Source organism: Corvus moneduloides, chromosome 5 (genome assembly GCF_009650955.1).
Source record: "Corvus moneduloides isolate bCorMon1 chromosome 5, bCorMon1.pri, whole genome shotgun sequence".
Taxonomy (NCBI): domain Eukaryota; kingdom Metazoa; phylum Chordata; class Aves; order Passeriformes; family Corvidae; genus Corvus; species Corvus moneduloides.
Genome location: NC_045480.1, coordinates 6,415,022 through 6,434,391, shown reverse-complemented (window position 1 = coordinate 6,434,391; position 19,370 = coordinate 6,415,022). Strand labels below are relative to the sequence as shown.

The 19,370-nt window shown below is 36.0% G+C and overlaps 1 protein-coding gene across 1 annotated transcript; it reads left to right on the top strand.

The window, feature by feature from the left end:
- Positions 1–1,076: 1,076 nt before the first annotated feature.
- SPON2 (spondin 2) lies at positions 1,077–18,943 on the top strand. The gene is made up of 7 exons (XM_032109784.1): positions 1,077–1,174; positions 12,037–12,099; positions 12,895–13,120; positions 13,476–13,699; positions 13,975–14,166; positions 15,165–15,339; positions 17,408–18,943. Exons 3-7 carry the CDS (start codon positions 12,898–12,900, stop codon positions 17,584–17,586), a joined length of 993 nt encoding a protein of 330 aa, XP_031965675.1. The 5' UTR covers positions 1,077–1,174; positions 12,037–12,099; positions 12,895–12,897; the 3' UTR covers positions 17,587–18,943.
- Positions 18,944–19,370: the final 427 nt, after the last annotated feature.

The following is a 19,370-nucleotide window of genomic DNA, read 5'->3' as shown; positions in this document are numbered from 1 at the left end:
CCACTCTTATTACCAAAAGGTTTCAACTCCTAGTTCTTGTTTATTTTCTCTTCCAACATCCAGCAGACTGCTATGGCACATCCCAGAGACTGTTCCTGCTTCAGGTGACAACTTTAACTCATACACATTCCTACAAAATACTACATTTAGTAATAGCCACCTCTTTCACTGAGTTTTGCTGAAATAGAAACTTTCTGAAGTTATGCTTTGTCTTCCATGTGCACAGATTAGAATCAACCTTGTATTTCATTATTTTAGGAGGCAGTCAGGTACCATGACAACAGCAAGCAGTGCCATGAGCTGGACAGACAATTATTCAATAACTGTGCGAAGTGACTAGAAAGATCAGACAATAGGTGGACATATGCTAATTATTTTGTAAGATCTATCTACCTGCTCTTTTCTGTACTGCCCAATACAAGCAGTTATATCATCCTTATTCTGGACTGTGTTGGTGTAATCCAGACTCTGAAAGATGAGGACGAGCATAAGGCTCATATATTTGCATCTTGTCCCTCCAGAAACCAGGGCTTAGGGAGAATTGATGAATCCAGGTCTCAACACAGGTCTTACTCGAGGTAGGAAAATGAAAAGGGTGCACATCTGAGCCCGAAAACCAGGAAAGGCTTTGCAGTTTAGATGGAAGCACTCCAGGCTGCCTCAAATTTTCACTGCTTTTTTGCCTGACAAATGACAAAACTGAGTTTTTTCTTCTTGGCTTAGTCTCTATTTCGTGGTTGCTGGGGATTTTTTCTTGCTTGGTTTAAAAGCAGAGGCAGAAGGGCTGCCTCTGCTTTTCCTGGCTGTGGCAGTTTGTGTCAGGTGGGCTTTGGGGAGGAAAAGGAGGAGATTACAATGTCTGCATGCACATGGAAGGACTCCTGACAAAGCACATGGCTTGCTCGTTTCAAAGGAGCAGATCTGCAGCCAAGCCTTGGAGGTCAAGGAGAGGATACATTCCTAGAAACCCGGAGGGAGACCGTGGAGGTTGCTGCAACCCAGGAAGCAGTGCAAGCTGCTGGGCTCCAGAGCATCTGGAAGGAGAGCTCATTCTGAAAGGAAATAGAATACAGGGGGAAGATTTGTTTTCCAAACATTTGTTCACCTGCATCATCCGGAAGACCTGCATTTGGTGTATTTTAATGGGTTGCCTGTTCTCCAACAAAACATAGAGGTTAGAATTACTTTTGTGGTTTGGGGGGGTGTTCATTCTGCAGATAAACCTGGTCCTTCCTCAGGGTTCAGACCTCCTCAGAGTCCCATCAAAACCCCATAAAGGCAAATGCTTTTATATAAGCTTTCTGGGACTGAGGGCCTCTCTTACTAATTTAGAAATGACTACAGAAACATTAGTAAATTATGGCTGGTGTAATTTATTTGGCCAATCCTGCTGGTAGAAGGAGACAAATAGCTATTATAATGGACTAGAAACCATGGAAAAATAAGCTTTTAATCTCTTGGAGCTGATCTAATTAGTGATGACAACTTGTCTTTAGTTAGTACAAGAGATTTAAGAGCAGAGTCTAATGCTGGTTTTTGTTTCCCTCAATTTTTGACTGCTTTTCCATCTCTTGATGCTAAAATCAAACACTCCAGTTTTCCAAGAAAGCATTTATCATGTAACACACATTGTAAACAAAATATAGCTTCTATTCTGTTTAAAATCTATAAATTATGTGGTTCAAAATTACAAATTCATGGATGTGGGGGCTCCCACACAGTTATCCAAGTTCTGTGCTGTCCTATATACCCTCAAGTAATCCTAGTGCAATCCTGGAAAATAAAAGCATAAACTATCACCAAAAGATATTAATCTCCCAGTAAACTGAGCATAAAGAATTATGCTTTTTTAAACTCTCTTCTTTTCCTGTTTTGGCATAATTGTCAGTGTCACTGAACATGAACTGAAATCCAAATATCCCATGCTTTGTAGAAGCACAACCTAAATCCTGTCTGCATCACCTTTATAGAGAAAATCTGCACCATACTTCGCTTTGTTAATAACTGTTGAATTACACTTTCTAGCTGAAGTGCTAATGGATTGGGGTAAGAGATTAATGGCTGGCAATAAGTATAACTCTGAGTGCCTGATTTGCTGTATATGGTGGGACTTTCTTGATTTATTCAACAAAGAAAGTGTGCAAAAAATTTGATACTGTGAAATGACTGGATTCCTCTGATAATAGTTTGAGATTTGTGATGTAACATGCATATAAAATAAAATTACTTTCAGAAATTAGTATGAATTTCACTGTAGATTTTACAAACTACTGTTATCAGAAATACATTATTTTATTTCACTTTATTGTTGTGGGGAAAAAATAGGCACTACTGTTACCATTGTTAGCATTTGTAAAGGTAGCACCTCATGCTAAGAATCGGGAAAGATCTACTTGCCTGCAGAAGCAATGAAATGACTGCTTGTATTTATATCAGTTCTTATAACACTGGAATGATTATTAAAGGAAAAAAATCTATATTTTTGCTGGGGATGATCAAAGTTTTCAAAATAGTGAACATGAAAATAAGGAGATGCAACAGAAAAGAAATATGTTAGACAGAGTATTGGTAATTATCAAAGCCAGGTTGAAAGAAGTCCTGGAGAAAGAATTCAGGATTTTGGGAAAAGGCAGATGATCCACACTTGAAAAAAGGTAAAAGCCATTTCTTTATATCATACTACAGTATACTATAAAAATAGAGCCCTTGATAAAACAGGGCATTGTCGGCAAATTTCTGACAACATTTAATCAGTGGAGTGGCCAACAAGGCAAACAAGGAACCTGCTCTCCCCTCAGTATTGGCAGATGATGTAGGGAGGGACAACAGCCGTAGATGCACCATGGGAGGTTCAGTCTGCCGAGGAGAAAAACTCCCACAAGGAATGTGGTGTGGCACTGGAACTGGTTACACAGGGAGGTGCTGGAAATCTCCACTCTTGGTGCTTTTCAGGAACTGCTCGGCCAAAGGCAGAGCTGGCCTGCCCTGGCTATGTGACAGCCCTGCTTTGAGTAAGAGGCTGGACAAGAGATCTCCAGAGGTCCCTCCCAAGTGGTGTTTCTATGATTCTAGAAAATAAATTGATCTCTATTATTGAATATATATTGAATGGAATTGAATATTCACAAAACATTTAGGAATCATTTAACTCATTACAGAGTATTAGGCCTGCTATTTAGATGAGTAAATCAATAGTTTTAGATTTCTGGTTTTGATTCTTCTGGCTTTTTCTATTTCAGCAATTCTAGAGACAGTTAGGAATGTCAAAACAGTTGCACAAGGCTATTACTGCGCATATAGAAAACTAAATGTGGGGACTCAGAAAGAAAAGGGTATACATGATTACTGAAGTCCTTCCCCAGTTCTGTGCTTATTTACCCTTAGTTTTAAGGATAACTATAACATTTTAATGTTGGGATTTTTCCCTTTCTTCTAATCATGCATTTTATTCATAATTATGAAGTGTTGTCCAAACAATTGCTAGAACAGTTCCTCAGAACACATAATTGATAGGATATCAGTAAACTGCACTGTCCCTTTGAAGGACAGATTAGGACAAGAAGTGAAAAATAATATCTTTCCTTAATTGAATCTGCAAACGGAATTCAGGGTGGTTAATTAAAATGTGGTCTGGGCAATGACTTTTCTATTGACAAAAGGAATTACAATATGAGCTTTATATCTTTTAAAAGAATAGGTCAGATTCAGATTCTGTTCACATTGACATAATTGTAGAGTGTTTCTATTGATGCTAATTCATATTTATACCAGTGCTTCAGAATTAAAAATCCATTTAAGCATTTCTAGCAATACAGTGTGTCCTAGCATGATGCTTGACACTGATTTACTTTTAGAAGCAAAAGAAGTAAATGAGCAGTACAGCTTCCTGAGATATAAATTTATATCAATTTATCTCTAATTTGTAGTTAAGGCAGAATACAATGGAGAAAACTTAAATTTGTCATCTCGTTGTAGAGTTCACTTTTTCACTGTAATAATTGATAAATAAAATTCACACTCAGGCACTTAAAATTATTAATAATGCAGAGATTTGAAACAGAAGTAAAAATTGCAAGAAGTCATATAACCTACCATTTAAACAGCTGCTTTCTTCAATTTCAAAACAGCAAACTCTTTTTTTTTTTTTTAATATAATTTCACTTTCCTCAATGCTGGCAAAAATACCAATTTAGAAAATATTTGTTCTTACAGTTTGCATTCCCCTGAGTTTTGTTGAGAACCGAAGGGCGAATAGAACATTTTATTTCGTTCAATATTTCTGGGGAAGAGCAAGCTTTTGGTTTTAGACAAGTGATATTGGCCTGTGGTCAAAAACAATAATGTCTTACATTTAATAGCCTTGCTTCTTCTGCTGTATACTACTTTTAAAACCTTTTGTGCTCTTGGGTACGTATGGCCTGAAAGCTACTTCTTTTCGGCAGTCAGAGTTGGCAATTCTTTTGAAAGTTTCTTTCTGTGCATTGGGGCATATGTACAGCCAAGTGAAAAACCCAAGTGTTTCTATGTGCAACACAATGTATCTATGATAACCTTCCACCTGAAAGGGTTTAAATGAGAACAGAGGACAGCATAATGTTAGAAGTTTTGTTAATTAACAAAAATCCATTTGAGAGGAGCTGGTTTCAAAACATTTATAAAAGATTGTAAAAAAAGCCTGTTTACTTACTGTGAAGAGGTCACAAAAGACTTGAGGCTTCCCATAATAAACTCTGTTTTGGCATGCATTTAGTTCTCTTCAGTAATATTTGGGTTTCAGCCAGAGACCCTCCACAAGCACATCATCACTGCTGTGGAAGCTGCTGTCATTGAACAATGTGCATATGAAGGGGCTTTCCCCAGAACCCAAAAGAAGCATAATTATGTTGTATCACCCTATTTCTGAATGTTTAGATCCCACCTCTCAGTCAAATAATTCACTCCATATTCTCCATCCTCATTTAACTTTAGTATAGCGAGTTTTGGAGAGAGATTGGTTCGTTCTAACTCAGGGAATTCTGCATGGAATTCCACTGTATGGCATAGATGTATTTATATCACCAGCACTACATCCTCCTCCTTTACAAACCTTAGTTTTACAATTACATTCCCTTTATTAGGAAAGATAAATCTCAGATGTGGAGAGAACTTATGAAATTATTAAACAGGTGAGGATTTCTTGTAATTACCTGAAGCATTGATGTAATAGCAGAAACAAATTTTCTTCATAATGTAAGATCATAGGATAGTTCAGGTCATAAGGGACTTCAGGAGGGCTCTTATCCAATCTCCTGCTCAAAACAGGGTCAGCTTTGAGGTTCGATCAGGCTGCTCATGGCTTTGTCCTGTCTCATCTTAAAGCCCCCAAGGAGGGAGACTGCCCTGCATCTTTGGGCCAACTGCTCCACCACTTGACTGTTACGATGGTAAAAACATTTTTCCCTATATATCCAGTTTGAACATTTCTTGCCTCAATATATGCCCATTGCCCCTTATCCTCCCAATGCCCACCACTGTGAAGCATCCAGCTTCATCTTGGTGACCTCCTTATAGGCACTGGGAGGCTACTATCAGGCTGCCTTGATCACTTTCCCTTCTCCAGGCTGAATGAAACTTGGTTGCTGTCCACTGAGCTGACACAAGTTCATCCATATCTGCCTTGTATGGAGGTTAAAAGAGGTCAGAATATTGAATAAAACATTCTGATCGTATTTATAACTAAGCTAAGGAATGATAACAGAATTATACATGTAAACAGGAAAGTTTTACTGATTTTCATATATCATTTCCATGGCAGAAGGTAAATAATTACACCTGAGTCCCAAAAATGTGGTACCACTCTGACAGTGGATACAACTCCGCATTCCAATGCAACCCTTATTCTGCATTGACTCCTCACCAGTCTTGGGGTGTGAAAATGATAATGTGCTATGGTGGCAATTAATGGATTTTACTGAACTAGAGCTATGCAAACTGTGATGTATGGATGAGTTCCCAGAAAACACCAATTCAGTTTTTTCAGTACTCCATTATTCAGATGAATTAAAGATGTAACTCTAATAACTCCACAGCTATCATTCAATAGATTTAAGACTTTTGAAAAAAATACAAGATAAATCAACAAAACTCACTGTGAAGCAGGACACAACATAAGCAAAGAGTGGTGTTGATGGCGACTACTTTAGAAATATAATTTGGTGGCCTACAGTATTGCCACAGAGATAAAGGACTGACATTTCTACAAGGCAAAGAAAGCATCAAACTGGTCTTAGAAAGTCAACACCTTGAAAAGTAGCTTTGTAGTGTTTAAATATTTTTCCAGTGGAAATTCAAAGGCAAGCAAGAAGTACAAATGTTAATGGCACAAGCTCATTTCACTTTAGAAATGAATTGAAAGATATAATAGGAAGGTTGGACTTGCTGGAAGATGCAATCCATATTTTTCACAAAATGAGAATTAATTTTTATTCTTTTAACTATGCTGCTGTAGTTTTGCCCTGTTCTCCATAGCCAGTTTTCAGTTCTCTTCTTAAACCTTTGCATAGACAGGTATATTAAATATACTCTGTGATATAACAGAAAACCATCAAATTTACTAGCACTCAAGGTTTAGAAATATGGCAATTCCACCAGCAACAAAAGCATCCAAAAAGAACAAAGTCCAACAAAAAAATTCCAAACTTCCATTGGAAACAGTAGAACAAGAATCTAAATCTGTCAAAATACCATATTGAAATGACCACAGGGATTTCTGTGCAGGCTGTCTACTCAGTTTACTGAAGAATGAGAGAATGAATTAATATGGTAATCAAAAAACTTCTCCTTTTAGGTCTACACTGTGTGTGTGCATGTGTGCAATTCCACAAAAATATCCTGTCTTCTACTCTAATGAAACTGTAGTGCAGTACATATTAGATTCCCTTCAGAGCAATTTTTGTTTCAGTTATAGGTTTTCCTGCAGATATCTGAAGCAAATTTAAAAGCAGGGATCCCTGTAAGTCTTCAACTCAGGTCTGCAAGATTTGTCTTCAGCATTTCCTAACATCTAGCTTGTTCCAGGGTTCTGTTGAGTCCTGCAGGCTATACAGTCCAGGGAGCTGAAGCTGCTGGTATAGGCATGCCACAGGTTAGCACAGTGCTCTGAAGGCTGACCCTCAGCCACAGCTTAGACTATCTGATGAACAGGTCAAAGAAGCCTTTTTTTTTTTTTCCTCTCCTCACATCTGTGGAGTTTTTATGGATAAAAAGATAGCATGAATTCCTTCTCCAATATCCTACTGCAAAGGCCTCTGGAAACAAAAAGAGGCAGTGGCACTACCAGCTGACAGGTATGCAGTGGGCTGAATGATGATGAAGTCCAGGATAAAGGAGCTGCCTGAATGCATAATCCCTGTGAGTCTGCTTCATTCCTATCGTAAGCATTAGCTACAGTATGGGAAGGAGGCTCCCAATTTGTGATTTAGCTGCTGAGCTGGCAGAGAGGATTTAAATTATTTGTTTCCAACTGAGTTCATTGCTGCCAAGATAACTCCTCTTTATCCATAAAGAAGATTACAAGACTTCATGGTTTGTGCTACAGATGAATTGGATAGATAACCTTGGTGGTTATGTCATCAGGAAGTGTTTGTGAGAGCCAAGAAGGACAAGCTTTACATATTATGCTGAAGGACTGTCGTGAGACAGGAGAAAATGGCTCTGACCTTACAGCGGAAGACAACTTCTGAGTTCATATGACTACTGAGAAAAGTCATACACTTTGGGTACTAGAGGGTACAAAAGAAACATAACCTCTGGTCACTGTCATGGGGGACCTTGATTTGGTTAGCTAGGGCTGGGCTACGTATTAGGTGTTTCAGTACTGGAAAGTATTTTAGTACAAATGATAGAAGAATGCAGAAGATGACAGAAAAGGTTTTTGATGCTGATGAGTGTCATTGTGGTCAAGAAGACTGGTATTTTTCCTTATCCTTTTCTATATCTTGGCTTGAATTCTCAGTGACCCCTGAATAGAGATGCCTGGGTCAGTTACTTAGATGCTTCCATGGGAGGTAGGATCAATGGAGAACTTATCAATACAGCTAGTGGAGACCAGAGAACTGCTCATCAGTTATTAATTTGGTCAAATATTGGTATGGATTAAAGGGTCAGCAGAACAGTTCTTTAGCTTCTATAATCTAAAATAAATAGACCTCCATTATATGTAGTGGCAGTGTACATATTTAGTTTGTATGTTTGTACTTACTTTAGGTATCTTAATCTGCAAAGTAAATTTTTATCCCAAAAGATTTATAAAGATTAAAGCTGCCTTCACTACTGTTCTACCATCCAATATCACGATGTAAATGCTTTCTTTTGTAAAAGCTCCCAAACCAACACCACAATTTCTCCATCATAAAGTGTTCTGCTGCTTGCCACTCTGGTCCTGAGATTTTACAACTTAGAGCTTAGAGGGTTTTGACTTAATATAAGCCTTTGGCATTGCTGAGTGTCCATAATTGTATGTGTCTCCATGGTAACTACAGGACAGAAAGTATGGCTGTATAATCCTTTTTAAGTAATACAATGTTATGTTTTTCTTGGTAGACAAAGAGATCCTAGCTAGTCATAAGCATGGTAAGCAGCCTGTGAATATCAAAGTTGCACATATACTCCTTATCAGCAGAATGGAAATTGTTTGAGCAAAATTGAAAAGTGTGTTGATAGCTCAGGAATATAAATACAAAATTTTTGGAGATTCTCTTTTGAGTAAAGATGGGCAAACTAACTTCAGATCAATCATTTTGTAAATTTGCCTTTCTCTTAATCTTACGGTTTAATAGAAAAGTCATAACTAATCATGGTAATCCGGTTGCTTGCCAGAAAAAGGGCTAAATTATTCTCTGACTAATCAAAGTGGAATTTACGTGATGTTAATGTGCTATATTCCTGTGTGATAGCCTGAATATGCTCATTTAAATGTTTTCGTACAGTGTAAATGATTCCAGAGCCAACAAGAAATCGATGATACTGCTGTATTTTTAAGTAGGTTTTTCTTGTTTTCTCGTTTCTTTAATTATTTTTGATTAGAAACAATACAGACTATTTTAGACAAAGTTATGACTGACCTTTAAAAACCAAAAGTATCTGGACACCATTATTGTTTTATACTTTCCAGCTTTCATCCTCTGAATCTTGGTAAGGACTGCAGGAACTGTAAAACTGTTGTCATATTGACAAGAAACAGCAGAAGTTGCACACTTCTGCAAGCAAAATTTAACCCAAGGCACACTTTGGCACTGATGCTTAAGTAAAACAAGCCTTATATGACTAATCCCTCTAGTATTTGGGGTCCGTAGAGGCATATATGTGGATAGAAAATAGGTGTACCTAAGAGACACAAACTTGAAAAACAAAAGCTATTTTGCTGAAAAAGAGAAAGAAAAAATACATTTATGACAGAGGCAAATTTTTCTAAATGTAAGCTCTTTTTTCCAGTTTACCATGAGTTTTCAGCAGCTTCTTAATGCGACATAAAAACTGAAGAAGGAATGCAAGCATAGGTTCTGATCCCACAGCATTTTTTTCCCCCTACTGCTGGCCCACAGAAATTTGGCATCTGTAGTTCCCAGCCATGAAAGTAATCCATTGAGTGGAAATTTGCTTTTTTTCTGCTCTTTCTTTTCCTTCCCATCTACGAGACACATTTGGTGTTTTGATGTCCTTCACAGTGTCAGAGACTGATTATGCTCAGCACAGTTTCTATTTAAAGAAATAAGACAGTGAGTCTTCAAGTTAGGATTTTCTGACAACATTACTCTGCATGTTTTTTTGGTTTTTTTTCTTCTCCCTTCACTCAGCCTCAGGGGGCAGGGAGGCAAGATAATTAAATAAATTTACAGTAGTTTGCCCAATGATTTCATTATGAATTCAACTAAGATAAGAATGAGACTCTAGGTCCTGAAGAATTTAATCCTGAGAAATCTGTCATGGTAAAGCCCTCACTGTAAACAGAGAAAAGTCCAGTGCCAATTCAGGGATTGCAGCCTGCATGTATTGTCCCGTTCCTGGGTACATTCATAACACGTAGTCATGGAATCAGAATAATCTAGTCTGGTGGTGTGCCTTTTGCCAGCAATTTATCTTTGAAAGGAAAAGGTTATTCTGATATATTAAGTATTTCTGTGTCAGAACCAGAGATAGTTGCTTCATTCTTATTTGATGTGTTGTCCTGGCAGTGCCACAGTAGGTTTCAGTATGTGAAGTGCACTGGCTCAGTAACTGTGATGATAGCCAACAAAACCTACTGAAGTTTAAAGCTATTTAATAATAAATATGCAAGCCTTAAGTAGTTTTAGTAATACACTGAGCAATATACTTCTAAATTTGTGGGACCTTTGTGTAGTTCTAGAGGGATGCATGGGCTGGATGTCATTAAATTAAAATCTCTAAGAAACCTGTGGGTCTGGAATTCTGTGCGTAGGAGGGAGTGAGCTGGATGTAATTCAAGTATCATCCTTCAACAAACACTGAAAGAACTTGTATAAAAGTATCCATGAAGGCTCTTTGCTCTTTTTCTTAGTGGAGTCTGGCTCCTGGAAGAGAAATCAATTATGGAAAATGTACCATTAACAGAGGATGGAGGAAGAGACCTTGGAAATAAAGGTCATGTCCATGCCTAGATGGCTTAACCTGCTACAGGATTCCCACATCTATCCAGATAAAGAAGAATTGTGCCTATAGGTGCTGCATCCATCTATGTTGAAACCTGCAATAGATTCCATTTTGTCAGCAGAATAATTGATTGAAATTCCATCCAGACATCCCAGTTTATTCACCTCCTGGCTTGGATTTACCACGGGGTGGGAGGGAAGTTTCCAGTTAAAGTGCCACAAAGCTCAGACATGTTGTTTGGTGGACAACACTGTGTCACTAAAGCTGTATGTCGTGTGCTTAACCTATGCTGGCCTGGGTGCTGCATCTGGAAAATAACTGGGATTGTTTTGGTTTTTTCCCATATGCTGTACCATCATGTTTGAGATCTGGGAAAGTACTTAAGTGACGTTCCTCACAATTTCTAAAGAAAACTCTATGAAATATTATTTTCATGGTTCACTATAAAATTTTGAATTTCCTTTGCTGATAAGCCACAATAGCATTTGTTAACCTTACAGGTTTGGCACAAAGCCCTTGCTTTCCCTTATTTGAAAATAACTTAAAATAAAGATTAAACATTATTTTTTAATTGGGTCACTCTATAATACATATTTTTCAAAAACAATTTAAATAGTTTTAGTGATGCAGATATATATACTGTGATACAGAGGATGTATGATTTAACTGTAATAATGAGATTTTTATTTGGGGTTTTTTACTCTGAAGACAGCTAAGAAAAATCTCCGAGCTTCCCAAAACCACTCTTTCCAAAGAAACCACAATGTTACAGAGCCCTTTCATTATCCAGCATAGAGCACTGTACACACAAAAATATACACTGTACTACTTTAAATTAATTCATATTTTCAGGAGACACAGTCTGTGTGAGTATGTGCAATTATGAAATGTAACTTTTTCTCCTCTTGACATTTTTAGCTGCCTCACCCCTTTTATTTGAACACATACATATGGTGTGTGAGAGTGAGCAAGCTCTCTGTAAATGTTTGGAAGAAGCATCTGTCAGACAATAAAACTTACAAGAAAACATGTTTCTCATTTAAAGAGTATTCACTAGAACTATTTCAGTGTTGGAATCAGTTCATTTGTATAGCTTGGAGGCATTAATAAGAGCAGGGAACTGTAAAGGCACCAGAAAACTCAAACTGTTACTAAGAATCCAAAGTATTTTTTAAAAGCATTTTGTCTTTTTGGCATCTCAGTCTTCTGATAAGGAACCTGAACTATCTGACAGACAGGAAACCTCTGCTAGTCCTTCCAAAGGGATTGCAAACAAGAAGATGGCATGATTTTTGCAAACCTGGAAAGTCTAAAGATTGCAATAATTGTTGGACCAAAGGGACCCTCTTCAGGCATAAATAGCAAGACTCCTACTGTCTTCTCTTGCAGACCAACTCAGCTGCCAGCAAAAGCAGGTGCTCTCCCCCTACCAGTGCTCCAGAGGAATATTTAGTGAGTATTCATAGTTATTTTTACAAACTAATATATTAGTAGTGATTTACTTAACTTTGTATAGTTTTCTCAAAGGACAAAAACATTTAAAAATCAGTTTTTAAGGCTGTTATTTTAAACAATTGGTGGAATTCAACAGTCTGATGCAATTACCATGTTAATTTAAAAAGAAAATTTGCACAACCTATGACAGTAACTTTAAAATAATATATATTTTTTAAAACTGTCAAACAACCTAAAGGAATTACAATGTTTTTAATTCACATTATGACAGCAAAGTAATTTATATAAATATGAAATGTATTTGATTTTAAATGTTATGCTATAAAACAGCCTTTGTAGAACACGAATTTAAAATAAATCATTTCTTTTGGCAAAGTAACCTGCAATTTAATCTTTAGAAGAATAAATATACCACTAATGTTTTCCACAGAAACAGTTGCTACTCTAATTAAATCAAGATGTGACTAATCAGATTTCAAAAGAAAATCAGAAACAGATTTTTCTCTGAGGTAGTACTATGGACAAGGATAAGACATTTTTATTTTCATTTTCATTAGAAACACTAGTCCCAGGTAAAGTTACAGGTTTGTAGTATACAGCATGGAAATAACAAATCTGAAAGCAGCATAGTAATGTTTTCAGAAGCATAACAATTTTTAGTGTTTCAGATATCTGCTTTCTCTTTGCTTACAGCTTATGCCACATTACATTTTATTAGGTAACTGTTATTAATTTTTGAGTTTAGAGTGACTAATATGGCTAACATTTTTTTTCTTTCTTTTCGTGTGGAAGGGAATGGAAAACCTGATGTTTGTCTACTGTTCCTGTAAAGTTATCTGGACAGTACTTGTAACAATACTGGGTTATGCCAGCAGCCTGCCTGTGGGGGATGATTCTCTTTGCACAGCAGAGGAACTTGCTAAGTACAAGATAATCTTCACAGGGAAATGGAGTCAAATCGCTTTTCCTAAGCAGTATCCACTTTACAGGCCCCCAGCACAATGGTCTTCCTTGCTAGGTAAGTGAAGTATGTCCAGTTTAAGAGCAGATAAGTCTCTTGACCAATATGATAATTTTTTCTTAACAGTTATGTCAGATAACTAATGAAAAAGGAAAAAAAAAAGCCAAAGTTATTAAGAATGAAATGCAGTTATTGAAGCATCCACAATGTTTTCAAAAATCTTCAACTGTTTTCAATTGACTTCTGTTTTCAATTGGCTACAGCTGAAACAAACAGCGATAAGCCAAATGTTTTAGTGTTCACTCAATTTTATACATATTTTTTTTGATCTCAGAAATAAAACAAAGAAAATGAAGAAATAGGGACATTCTAAATCAGACTTTTATGTCATGCCATGTATTCACTCAAATAGGTGTTACTCATAGTTCTGACTACAGCATGTGGAAAAAAGATGAATATGCCAGCAATGGTGTACGTGATTTTGCTGAAAAGGGTGAAGCATGGGTATTAATGAAAGAAATAGAAGAAGCTGGAGAGAAAATTCAGAGTGTACATGGAATCTTCTCTGCTCCTGCAATTTCCAGTGGTACAGGACAAACCTCTACTGAATTAGAAGTGCATCCAAGACATCCCTTAGTAAGTAAATGTACATATTAATTTCAAAAGTTTATTTTATGTCACCAGTAACCAAAATTAAATATTTGAGTTCTCACTTGTAGGAATAATATAATGAAAAAGAGTTACTAAAAAGCATGTCACATTGCAGAGAGCACTGTACAGCTTCTATAAAGTAAAAGAGCATAATGACATTATTCCACTAACTTTGAGTTAAAATTACTATAAGCAGGACTGAAGCATTCCAAAGCAAGTGATACAATCCTGATGGATCATTTTGTTTCATTTTTTCATAGGTTTCATTTGTTGTACGAATTGTTCCGAGCCCCGACTGGTTTGTGGGTATTGACAGCCTAAATCTCTGTGAAGGAGACCACTGGATGGAGGAAGTATCCGTAGATCTATTTCCATATGATGCTGGAACTGATAGTGGATTCACATTTTCCTCCCCCAACTTTGCCACTATTCCACAGGACACAGTTACAGAGGTGGGTGCATGTACATAGTTTAGCACTTCATACTGCTATATTTTGAGTGTTCCCTTTTAAAGATAATTATTCTTTAATTGTGAAACTATTTTCAGTATTTGAGAGTGCTGATGCTCTCTTTATATGGATTTATTACACAGCTGATAGACCTACTGCTCTTGTTTATCTTCTGTATCTTTGAAATTTATTAGGTAAACGTAGATGGCTCATGAGAATTTGTCTCTACATTTTAATTATTTTCTGGAAAAGCTGACAATTTTTAGATGATATTTAACAATCCTTAAAGTAGCGGGAAAATGAAAATACTCACAAAAGTCCTGACATCACCAAATGTATATCTAACCCGGAAAATTCTTAGTAGTGAATACTGCTGTGAGGAGGAGTTTTCAGTTGAAAGCACTGCTGAAACCTGAAACTGTTACATTTGAGGGAAAGGACCTAAAGGAAAGCAGAGAACTTCAATGTGGTGACACTGCTTTCAATCTCTTTTGCTCGTTTCATCCTCTCTATGCCTCATACTTTGCTTTTGCCATTTAAGAGTGGTGGCAAACGAAGGATTTTGATTCAAATACTTTAAATACTATAAGTATTCAGTTAATCCTTTCTTAAAGGTGAGTTTTTCCAGCAATAAATACTGTGCTAATGAGTAACGAGGAAAGGAAGAGAGAAGCATTTGGCCTCTCAAATCCATATGACAGCTACTACAGCATGCCTGATATTATTGTTTAACACTCATGTATTCTTCTTGTAATAACATCTAGTTCTTTCTCCTAAACCATTTCATACATTACTGTGTTCACAGTACCTCCTACCACAGTCCTGTATCCACTCTAGTATTCTGCATAAAAATTCTGGGATGACCATCATAGTTATGTGAACTGAGGTTCATAGAACTAGTTGTATGCAAATTATTTGCCAAAAAGTATTAGCATGATTTACAAACACAATTTTACTGTTACCTTCTTAGTTTCTTTAATAGCCCCCTTTTTATTTCACAGATCACTTGTTCCTCTCCAAATCACCCAGCAAACTCATTTTATTATCCCAAACTCAAAATTTTGCCACCAATTGCTCAAGTAACAATGGTGAAAATAAAGAAAAGCCAGCTGGGTCTTTCTGCACCTTTTATTAATCTTCCAGCTAAAAGCAATGAAATAACAGACACTGTCTCAGGTAAGTGATTAGTAGATGTTCTCAATTCTGCTATTTCCATTCACTCAGAAATATGTGGAAATCTGGCAGGTGATGTGAATGAAACAGGCGATCAGGCAGAATATTCTCCTATCTGCATAGGAATAGTTCCAGACTCACAAATGGGAAATAAAACAAGCCAGTTGACATAAAAGAGAATTCCTGAAAGAATAAGTAAGGGATTGCATATTTGAGCTATGGTTCAAAGGATTGGGTTATATCCACAGTAAGAGCGACCCAAGCCTTTGTATCAGCGTAAATCAGTGAATATTATGAGAAACAAATGACACTTGATCAGAATCAGAGTTCCCAAACTCTTTGCAACTTTGAAGTAAATATTCGTCCTTAAGGTTTTACATGATAATGAAGCCAAGAACTATTACTGTTGTCTCTTTCTGGGTCAGAATTTAGCAGTTATGTGCAATAAAAATTTATATAATTCAATTGGTTTGGACATATTTTCAATAGAAACATAAATCCTGACAACAAAAATAAAGTTTTTTTAATTTTTATTTTCTCAAAAATATTAGCTAATAATCTTGAATAGGCAGGAAGACATGCAACCTACTGACTCAAGTCAATCGTAAGGGTGATTTTCAAATCTCTGTATTAACAAATATATAATTAACACAATATTTGCTCAAAGGGAGCAATATATTCCCAAAATAGTTGCGATGTTCCGAGAGCTTCTCCAGAATGTCTGAAGATTGCACGTCCCTAGCACTGTGCTGGTCACCTCACAACCACTAAAATAAAGCTCACTCTTTATAAATGTGCCATTTATACTTTAATAAATGTATTTATCAATTTATAGTTTTTTAATGTATCTCTGTTAGTAAAAAAGACATATTCAAAATGAGTGCTACGCATCTCATTTACAGTTATATGTCATTCCCACAACATTTGCAAGGAACATTTGGCCCTGTTCAGGGCCAAAATTAAAAAAAAAATTTAAAACTGCATTTAGAGTACGGTACTTCAAAAACCATTTTAAATCACAAATCCCCACTTTATTGTACATGAGCCAGTAAATCAACCTGTTTAGAAACTTATTCCAGAATCAAATGGGCAGATTGAATTACCAGAGGTCAAGCAGTGTCCCTCATTCCTTCTAGAAACATAGTGATGACAACGGAAAGTGGTGAGTTCACTGTAATACCAGAAATTTATACCAGGTGTCACACATTTAGTGTGGCATTTGAAGAGGGGCTTGTGCACACTTGTTTTACCCACAAATGCTGTAACAGGCAGTTTTCGTGCAACTTCCTGTGACAAGCAATATTTTAATTTAACCTGCTAAGGAATATTCACCTACTTTTTATAATATTTATTTTAGATAGATGCATACATTATGAATAGTACTTCTACTAGATAGAATTTCTAACTTCTTTTCTTGCAGGAAATGGAAACTATATTGAAAATCCTTTCAGCATTAGAAAGCTTCTAGTGACAGAATATCTTTATTGGCAAAGAGAAGAGTAACACACACACAAAACAACAAGCTGATTTAATGATTAAAAAAATGGCAATTTTCTTTATTTCTAAAGCAAATTGGACCAAAAATAAAATGGAATTTCATATGAACAACTATAGGAACAATAGCTACTTGCAAAGAAATATAAATATACCTAGATAAACCAGAGAAAAGCTTTAATCCCAGAGTTTTTAGTAAGCCATGCAAAGGAAAATGAGTTATAAAAATTGACAGCAAACATTTTTAAATTCAATCTTTTGAGTACAATAATTTTAAGCATAGTTTTCTTTTATAGGAATTCTATATTTTCATTCAAGAGATAATGTGCTGCACTACTGATATAATACCTCAGACAGGCTCTAGACTGCAATAATAATACCAGAGCCGATGAGGTTAGGAGCTGAAACCAGACTATTTTTTAAATTTATGAGACACCATATGGATTTTATTAATATCACCTGTATTTTGTATAAGAAAGGATGCTGTTTGATGATCATTCCTTAATGCTTTTCCAACTGTGTATTTGACTTAAGTACAACTCGATGTAAAGTTACCTCTTTGCTGTGTGTATTGCAGAAACACCACTGGACTGTGAGGTTTCGCAGTGGTCTTCCTGGGGTCTCTGCAGAGGGGTTTGCAGAGAAACAGGGACCAAGATCAGAACTCGTTTTGTACTTCTTCAGCCTGCCAATAATGGAATGCCTTGTCCACATCTGGATGAAGAAACAGGATGTGAACCAGAAAATTGTGTCTGAAAAAAAATATAATAATTAAGATAATTTAAAAGTAGGATAAGTTTAAATCTAAACTACATCAACCAATGTTTTTTATAATTTGGATACGCTGCACTATTTTGCTGAAAAGCTGTATTAGAGTGCTTTTGAAAGTTTTTGTTTAATATCAAGATTTTGGGGGGTTAAATTCCTAAGGTTGAGTATGAGAACAATATTGGATCATTTACAGACCAAAAATCCCCAAATAAATCCTTCCTCCAAATGCACTCTAAGTTCTTGGAGTACCCTCTAGTGGCAGAAAAGAAGACCTTTCGAAAGACTGTACTCCACATTTTCACTTCACAGTAAAAAATCTTTCAATCACAAAATCTAAACTAATAACGTCCTTAAATATTGTAATTTGTTTATATACAGCTATTTATACCTAGAAAATAGTTTTTTGCTCTAAATTATGTTTTTATAATTTATTGGCATTTTTGTTGCCTTTCTAAACTTGCTTAACATGCATTTCTTCAGAAACTACTTACATAAATCAGGGTGACCAGATGTTTGCAGTGTGGTTAAGACAATAATGGAACTGAGTAAACTTGTCTTGAGACTTTTGAATATTTGAAAATGTATTTTTCTTTTTCTTTCTGGAAAGTTAGAAGAATAACTGCCATGAGGACACTCGGCCAACAAAATTACTAGAAAAAAAAATCAGAAGTGTAGATACTAGTAGAAAACCTCTGAGCTGAATTTAAAATGTTGGCTGAGATTAAAAAACTGATTGTTGGTGTGTGTCCCTCACAAAACAACTTTTATCTCAAAGTTAACGCTGTTGACCATAACATAAATTGTATCATTAACCTTATATATGCAGTAAATGTGTCCATGTTTCTTTATATGTGTTTGCTGCTATTTGTGTATATAGTACCTACAATTAAGGTATACACAACTATGACAATACACATGTCAGAAACTGTTCCTGACTGCAAGTTTTAATGCTCAAATAGCTGTTCTAAAATGAATGTAACATATGGCTTATAAAGAGCTCTGGCTACCACCTCAGAAAAGAATTTTGGAGCAATACTTATTCAATAGAATAAAGTCAGCTCACAAAACTTTTACAGCACACTGCAATTTTACAGATGTATAGCACAGGTATTGAACAGGAGAGTTGATTTGAGTAGGTCTTTCTGGAATATGCCGAATACAAGATAATTTCTCTTGTCTGTAAAGGAGTCCACTGTATTCTCCATAGGGCTGAAACATTTAAATATTTCTCTGTATTTTTTTTCCAGGAGATAAATCTTGCAAAGACAAAAATAAATTTGAAACTTTATCAGACTAGACTTCACTGGTCCTGCAAATGCTAATAAACACACAGTTGTTAGAACTAAGTGTAGGAATTTCTGCTCTTCTCTCATTCTTCAGATTCCCTGTTGTCTGTTGTTCAAAATTGTTTCAGTTACTCCTGTTATTATACCTTTTTTTTTAAGTTCCCCCGATTTCCACTCTACAATGGAAATAGTGTTACTACACTATTCTGTGTTTAGTTAATCATCGATATTTTTCTTTCTTCTTTTTATATTAGTTTTAATCATTTTGTGTTTTCTGTTGCACTTATTTACTGCACGTTTACACATTTATCATCATATCAGAAAACATAAGCATATGTTGAAATATATATTTAAATATTCTCAGAGGGTAGGACCTTATTCCAAATTGATTGTCGAGTGACAAATTAAGCTCAATAAAGTTTTTGGGCAGGTACCAGATGCAATTCTAAATTATGCCTTAGGGAAAACAAACTCAAAATCTAC

What these genes read in the sequence shown, in the direction of transcription:
- SPON2 (XM_032109784.1), top strand. Translation starts at nt 12,898, where the DNA reads ATGGAAAACCTGATGTTTGTCTACTGTTCCTGTAAAGTTATCTGGACA. An exon ending in CACAGGACACAGTTACAGAG is followed by an intron (nt 14,167 to 15,164) that starts GTGGGTGCATGT and finishes TTTATTTCACAG; the next exon opens with ATCACTTGTTCCTCTCCAAA. An exon ending in AATAACAGACACTGTCTCAG is followed by an intron (nt 15,340 to 17,407) that starts GTAAGTGATTAG and finishes TGTGTATTGCAG; the next exon opens with AAACACCACTGGACTGTGAG.